At 39.1% G+C, this 8641-nt stretch overlaps 1 protein-coding gene across 1 annotated transcript in view; it reads left to right on the forward strand.

Moving 5' to 3' along the window:
- Positions 1 to 8641, forward strand: part of LOC106871221 (spondin-1) — a 71961-nt gene that overhangs the window by 39938 nt on the left and 23382 nt on the right. Inside the window, exons 2-3 of the mRNA XM_052973432.1 lie at positions 1382 to 1485; positions 5612 to 5751. Of these exons, the coding sequence (XP_052829392.1) occupies positions 1382 to 1485; positions 5612 to 5751 (244 nt within the window). The remainder of the gene's footprint in view (positions 1 to 1381; positions 1486 to 5611; positions 5752 to 8641) is intronic.

Below are 8641 nucleotides of genomic sequence, written 5' to 3' on the forward strand. Positions count from 1 at the left end.
ATATATACACATATATACACACACACTTCAATAGTTTATAATAAAATTGTAGAACTAAACTATTGTGTACATATATGTATATACTATGTTTGGTGCCCATGGACAATAAAGAAAATGCTATTATTATTATTATTATTATTATTATTATTATTATTATTATTATTATTACTATTATTATTATTATTATTGGTTTATGCGGTTGAATGAAGCTGCCGTGTCATCATTCAGAGAAATGGGTCAAAGTGAAGTTATAACTTTACAGTTTGTTACAGATAACATGTGTAGGAAACCGGTAGACAAAGATAAAGATTATGTAATCTGTGTATGTGTGCATGCATGTATGATGTCTGTTTATTTAACAGTCTATCAATATAGGAGTATACGTGTGCGGTGTGGTGTGATGTGGTGTGATGTGTGTGTGTGTGTGTGTGTGTGTGTGTGTGTGTGTGTGTGTGTGTGTGTGTGTGTGTGTGTGTGTGTGTGTGTGCGTGTGTGTGTCTACGTAATGTTTACATTCGCCTGAACATACAGGGTTAGTTAAAATTTCTTTTGGTGTGTTCTGTACTACATTGCACCAATGAAATGTTAGCACATAGCACACCTGTAGATAGATAGATAGATAGATAGATAGATAGATAGATAGATAGATAGATAGATAGATAGATAGAGAAACACATATACGTATATACGTGTGTGTGTGTGTGTGTGTGTTCTGGAATTTGGTCATTGCACGTCTTTCTAGGCCATAATTTCCACAAAGCTCCTAATGGACCAGTCTTGTTACATTTGTCATGTCGCCTTTTGTATTCGCGTTGTACCAATTTCGGGCATTCACTAACAATGCGCCTCACCGTTTCACCCCTTTCACCACACATTCTCCATTTGTCAATCTCAGTTGTTTTATTAATTCTGCGCTTTACATAATTCGCCTTCAATGCTCGTTCTTGTGCCACGCTGCGCGGGCAGAACCGTTAGCGCGCCGGGCTAAATTACTTAGCGACATTTCGTCCGTCTTTACGTTTTGAGTTCAAATTCCGCCGAGATAGACTTTGCCTTTCAACCTTTAGGGGGTCGCTAAAATAAGGACCACTTGAGCACCAGGGTCGATGCAATCGACTTACCCACTCCACCAAAATTGCTGGCCTTGTGCCAAAATTTTTAAATTATTATATTTTTTTAAAACCTTTGTATGCTATGCATGTGTCCCTTTTTCTTTTATCATTTCATTATATGTAAATTCCCACATTTTATGTTTGTCTTTGTATTGTCCCCAATAAATGAAATCATCATCATCATCATCATCATTATTATTATTATTATTATTATTATCATTATTATTATCATTATTATTATTATATCCTTGTTCTGTTTCTCTCCACAGTCACCCTGAACGGTTCCCGCCCAGGCCAGACCTTACTAGGGATTATGATGGTTGTTGTCCCAAATGGTACCCTGGAAGAATACAAGAGTCTGGGAAATTTTAAGGTAAATTTCCTTCGGTGTCACTCACCCTTAAATATTTCTTCACCACCCGTCTTATTGTACGTCACACTATAATACTCAGGAACTAGTAATCAGTAGCATCTGTATAGGGCGTCTGGGAGATCCGAGTTCAATTCCTATCCTGTCATCATGGTTTTTCATGTTTATAGATAAAATATGTGCTAAAGGCGTAGGGATGACTTTATGGCTAAGACTTTCGCTTCGCATCCACGTGGTTCCGGGTTCAGTCCCACTGCACGGCACCCTGGGCGAGTGTCTTCTACTTTAGGCCAAGGCCAGCCGAAGCCTTGTGAGTGCAGATGGTAGACGGAAACTGTGAAGCCATCGTGTGGGCATGTGTGTGTGAGCATGTGTGTGTACATGTGTGTGTGTATATGCGTGTGTGCACGTGTGTGCATGTGTGTGCGTGTGTGTATGTGTGTGTTTGCATGTGCGTATGTGTCTCTGTGTGTGTATACATGTGTGTGCGCGTGTGTGCGTGTGTGTGTGTGTGTACGCGCGAATGTGCGTGGCTTAGTGCTTAGAGTATTCGGCTTAGGATCGTCAGGTCATGGGTTCGATACCTGGTGGCAAGTTGTGTCCTTGAGCAAGACACTCTATTTCACATTACTCCAGTCCACTCAGCAGGCAAAAATGAGTTGTACCTGTAATTCAAAGGGGACCAGCCTTGTCACACACTCTGTGTCACACTGAATCTCCTTCAGAACTACGTTAAAGTACACGTGTCTATGGAGTGCTCAGCCACTTTCACGTTGATTTCACGACGAGACTGTTCCGGTGATCGGCTCAACTGGAACCCTTGTAGTCGTAACCGACGGGGGGGGCCAGGTTTTTAATGTGTGTGTATGTGTGTGTGGATGGATAGATGGATAGATAGATAGATAGATAGATAGATAGATAGATAGATAGATAGATAGATATACAGATAGATAGATAGATAGATAGATAGATAGACTGACAGACAGATAGACACACACACAGACACACAGACAGATGTAGCAGTCAAATCTCTTTCAAATCTCTTCCTCGATACCACCATAGTGTCGCCCTAGACATAACCATACAAAGCTGGGATGGTCACGGCAGGAGTGCCATGGGTCATAGATCCACTCAGTTGGGTTGAAGTCGGGTTAAAGAACAACAACAACATCAACATGTACGAAAGAGCACCTCTGTGGTCGCTCGACCTGCTAAAAATAGCAGCAATATCTCCTTCGAATTATGAGATTAATTGAAACCTTCCAGCAATTAACAAACTTAGGTGTGGTCCTGACCTTCCTGCGTATAGGAAACGACGAGGTGGTCACGGTTGGAATAACATTAATCATAGGTATTTTCAAATAGGGCGGAGCTGGGACTAAACAACAGTGATATCACATGCGCACACACACGCCCACACGCACACATACACGTAATCTCCGTGCACACATCTTAAAGACACACACATGCACACACATGCACTCAGAAGGACATACACACGCACACACACTAACACACGCATACGCACACATACATATAGGTACAGACATGCTCACTTCCTCACAAACACAGACAGACACACACAAGCTTGTATATATAGAGGCACATACGCACACACACACACACTGACACTCTAACAAACACACACAGGTACACTCATACACGCATAAATATACGTACAGCCGTGCATACACCCTCACAAGCAGGCAGAAACACACACACATTTATATACACAAAGGCGCGCACACACACACACACACACATTTATATACACAAAGGCGCGCGCGCACACACACACACACACACACATACAACCACTACGCACTTACATGGACATACACGCATAAATATATTTACATCCGTGTACACATCCTCACAAATACACAGACACTTATATTCACAAAGGCACACACACACGTCTACACACGCACGCATGCGCGCACGCTCACACACACACACACACACACACACACACACATGTATATGCCGCTAGACGGGACGGGTGAAGGACCGTAGAGTTCTCTGCCCACCCTCGCTTAATTACGGGGTACATGCTTTATCTGTTTTAAAGACAAACATCTTGGGTGACTTTTTACAACAGCAGCATTTTATTATTTTACACACACACACACGCACACACACACAGGGATAAAGTTAACTGTGCTAATTATGATTATCAAAATGAAATATAATTATTTCCTTGAAAAAATTAATTTAGAAAGGAATAAAGCCAAAAATCAAGTCGTTTATTTTCGCAAGTGCTACAGCCGAGATATTAAACAGACCCCCAAGGGGTATGTTTAAGTAACTAATCTTTGACCCCTTCTTCTGACCTGATTAAGGCTGGTAGTTTACTGAAGCTCCCTAAGGAAAACAATGGTACCCTGTTTATTGTCAAAACTATTGCACCACAAGTGTTAATCTCTGTTTTACATGGAGGTTACCATCACCAAGTGTATGTCAGCTGATTTCTGACGTGAATGCAAGACCACACTGGTTGGGGTAGAAAGGAGACGGGTATTGGTTGATTATATCGCCTCCAGTTCGTGACTGGTACTTGAATTTTATCTATCCGAGAAATATGAAGAGTGAAGTCGACCTGAGCGGGATTTGAACTCAGAACGTAAAGAGATGTAATTAAATCTCGTATGATACTTTGCCTGCAGCTCTAGCAATTCTGACCCATTGACCGTTTGATCCCGTGACCTCCTAACACATGTTAGTCTCAGTATGTGGCTTTTTGTCAGAAGTTGTCAACGTCTTTGTTACTTTCAAGTCCATACTAAGACGTAAATAATTACTATCATAATACATGTCACAATATTTGTCATAGTAGTTAATACATGTCACAGTTCCTTACATCACTCACTGTATCTCACATCGTAGTGAAGGAGCCGTCGCCCCGTGAGAAATGGCAACCAAATATCACTCCAGTCTAAGAAAGAGTGCATTAGAGTGCGTAGTCCTAATACTAAAAACAAATAACTTTAAGAGAAACCTGAAGAAGGCATAATACAGCCTTTTCTAAATATTTTTGGTACCTGTTTAAGTGCTTTTAGAATACGTTGGCCAATTCTGGGTTTACATTACTTTATACACAAGATGAGTTTAGTTGCAAAATGCGATAAACTGCTCTGCTTAAATGAAAAACAAACAATTTTGTTCCAAGACAAGAATAAACTGAGGAATTCGAATTTGTCCATCTTTGCTGGCAGTCAGGGAAATTCCTGCTCCTAAATTTTCGTATTATCAAACAAATAATGTATAATTACAAGCAACATGAAACGAAAATAACATTATTTCTTAATTTCGAAGATCCCAGACGTTACAAATTTCCTAACTTTTTTTATGAGTCGCCTCCTCTGAAATCTTTTACAATTTTTACGAATGCATTTATTTCAATTTAAATATTACTTTGTATAAACCATATTTACAACGCTATTTTTTTTTATCATTTTGACTATGTACGTACAAAGTGTTATTTTCACCTGGCAAACAATATATAGCCATTATATTTTATCCAATCGATCTTTCCGTTATTTGCCATTAGCCAATCAATACTTACCACACAAGTCAACGCTTGTAAACTTTTTAAATGTTAAATTCCACGTTTCGTTGTTTTTTTGTTGTTTTTTATAACCGTCTGAAAATTCAGCTTCCAATACATTATCTTACTCTACTTGTATCGAATACTCATTCACTCTCACTCTATCTATCTCTTTCTTTGCCTTTCTCTCTATCTCTCTCTCTCTCTCTCTCTTTCTCTCTCTCCCTCTCTCTCTCTTTCTCAATCTATCTATCTATCTATCTATCTATCTATCTGTCTGTCTGTCTGTCTGTCTGTCTATCTATCTATTTCTATCTATTTCTGTCTACCTATCTCTATCTCTTTCTCTTCTTTTTGCTTATACTTACGTGTATGCATTTATTTATTTATTTATTTATTTATGTCTGTGTATATGCGTTGGTGTTTGTGTGAGTGTAAGTAAACATGAGAGCATTCGTGTGCATTCGTGCGTGTGTGTACATGTGTGAGCGTGCGTGTGTGTGTAAGTGAGACCACATCACTCCTGCACCAGGTGAACCTAGCGCCATTAATTAACACACCCTTCTTTTTTACTAATTACAGTTGAAAAACAATGAAGATCTTCTACAGATTGCCAGACAGTGTAACCACACAGTTCTCATTCATAGATTCCTGCTACCCAAGAAGGGTATTTCGGTCATATGGAAGGCACCAGAACGTGGCTCCGGTTGCGTACAATTCAGGTGAAATACACTTTCTTCTTCTTCTTCTTCTTCTTCTTCTTATTATTATTATTATTATTATTATTATTATTATTATCATTTTCTAATTTTCTGAGCAAGGATGCACAGCTTTTTGTCACGTATTGCGTCCATTTCTTCTTCAGTGCTACTCATGATAGTGTTATAGTCGATATTGCTGCTGCTGTTGATGATAATGATGATGATGAAGGTGGTGGTGGTGGTGGTGGTGGTATTATTGTTATTGCTGGTAGTTGTAGTGGTAACAGAGTGTAGTAGTGTGGTGCTGGTGCTGCTGCTTGTGGTAACAGAGTGTAGTAGTGTGGTGCTGGTGCTGCTGCTGTTGTTGACATTGGTGGTTGTATTGCTTGTGGTGTCGGTGGTGTTGGTGGTAGTAGAGTGGTCTTAGTAGCATTTGTGTTGTCGTTCTTGGCAACGGTGGTGGCGCCACTGTTCCTTCCATCATAATGGTATCACTGTGATCGTGTCGCTCTTCATACAATTCACTCTGTTTCTTTCCCCTTTAAATTAATATTCTAAAACTTAATTCTTTTCATGTTATCCACTTTACAAACACAAATGTCTAAACTTGACAACATAATTACTAAACTTCGTCAGTTTTGTTTTGTGTTGTTTTGTCTTTGTTTTTGTTTACATAAAAAAAATCTTTTTTTTTTTACATTTATATTTGGTAACAACTTGGGTGGAGCCCATTCGTTTACACTGCGGATGCTCTTGCTGTCCTGATTGCGGTGAACATTTCGTCCCGTTACATCATAGGTGGTCATCCGACATGCAATACGTATATATATTTATTTCTTTGTTGCCCGCAGGGGGCTAAACATAGAGGGGACAAACAAGAACAGAGAAAGGGATTAAGTCGATAACATCGACCCCAGTGCGTAACTGGTACTTATTTAATCGACTCCGAAAGGATGAAAAGCAAAGTCGACCTCGGCAGAATTTGAACTCGGAACGTAACGACAGACGAAATTTATTCAAGGCATTGCGCCTGTATGGCCGCAGTCTAATGACTGAAACAAGTAAAAGATCATTCTAGTAATGAAATAATTACTATGAAGCATTGTGTAGAATATATTGTATAAAGATCGTGGGTAAGGCCAAGTCGACCTCAGCAGAATTTGAACTCAGAACGTAAAGACGGACAAAATGCCGCGAAGCATTTTGCCTGGCGTGCTAACGATTCTACCAGCGCATCATCCTAATAATGAAGTTGTCAACCAGTTTGATTAAACATAACAAGACTTAATGCACACCTATCTTTTTCTCCCTCTCTCTCTCTCTCTCTCTCTCTCTCTCTCTCTCTCTCTCTCTCTCTCTCTCGCTCTCTCTCTCTCTCTCTCCCAACTTCTCGTTACAACACCAACACATCTCTTACAATACGAAACTTTATTTGCACTCATTTGCTCCACATTCCACCCTTATCCCCTCTTCTTTTCCTTCCCCAACTTAATCTGTTCTTACCCTTATTATTCAGCCTCGTCTTTCCTTTACCAATATAACCACCCTCAATAAGACGCACGCAGACACACGCACACACTCACACATACGCACACGCACACACACAAAGGCAGACAGACAAAATACCTGGCAGACATTTTGATGGTTGTCTTCACCACTTTTACTCGTTAACATCGACACTCCACGAATTCCTGGTTTCTTGCAGACATTTGGTAATGTTTCAATTAGAACTACTTTTGTCTTGATTATCTGCTTCGCTTCTACACAATCTAATCTTTTATAAATACTTGGTCTTTGATGCTACTCAACCCAACTTCATTATTTTCTTTTGCTTCAATATATTTATTAAAAGAACTCCAAGACATCCACCTGGCATCAGGGAGCAGTTTTATCTTTAGTTTTGCGTTGTTGTTTTCTCGAAGCTTCTTTTTTTCCTTTTTATGTTTGTCTTCATCTTACTTTTTCTTTCTCTTTCCCGTTCCTTCTTGGTATTAATCAAACATGCTCTTGGAAGCAAATAGAATCTCGGGGGTTTATCAAAGATTTCTTTTGTTCTAAATTCCATCAGCGTCGCTTTACAATTTTAGAAATTGGTTCTATGCAGGATTTCGACTGGGAACTTTTTTTTTCGTTTCATCTGTTTTTGTTTTTGTTTTTGACTTCTGAAAGATAAGAGACAGACAGAGATTATGTCGAAGGTGGCTTTATGGAATTCTCATTAATAAGCATACACTATTTCTATCTCCTTTTAATAAGAATATTTTTGCCATCAATCTCAGTAAAACCATTTATAAACCCCAAAACCATGTCAGCAGTTTTTTTTTCTTTCCTTTCCATTTTATTTTTTTAGGGAGTTGGAACAAGAAGGGGGTTGTTCTCGGCAACTTATTAACACATCAGCTCATGCATGAAACGCACTCCTGGGCCAGAGGTAAAATGTCTCGAAGGCCAATTCTACAAATTAAGTTCAAATCCCGGTGGAAACCATTTCACTTCACTGACGCTCCTGTTAGTCTTTGAAACGTGCCAAACCGCACAAATTCTATTCGTATTCAACCTTCTGCTATAAATTCATAAATCAGAGCCCTTCGAATAAATTAATCTTTCGTGACATTTTCAGTCATTTCATTACCAAATCTCTTTTTCTCCATAAAATAACATTCTACCGTGATTTATTATTTTTGTTGATTTTTTGTTGCTTTTTGTTTTTGCTGTTCAAGTTTGAAGAAGTTCTTTTGAACATACAACTAAATAAACCCCAAATTCTATAAAGGGTTCCATATTCATTACAAAATTCCACGTTGCCATACAGAGTTACGTAACAGATTCGGTTGTGAAAGCCTGAAGAGCTAGGTTCGCTTAACAAGACCACAAGACTTACGGCGCCGAATCATATATATATATATATATA

This window comes from Octopus bimaculoides, chromosome 15 (assembly GCF_001194135.2).
Source record: "Octopus bimaculoides isolate UCB-OBI-ISO-001 chromosome 15, ASM119413v2, whole genome shotgun sequence".
In the NCBI taxonomy this organism is placed as follows: Eukaryota; Metazoa; Mollusca; class Cephalopoda; order Octopoda; family Octopodidae; genus Octopus; species Octopus bimaculoides.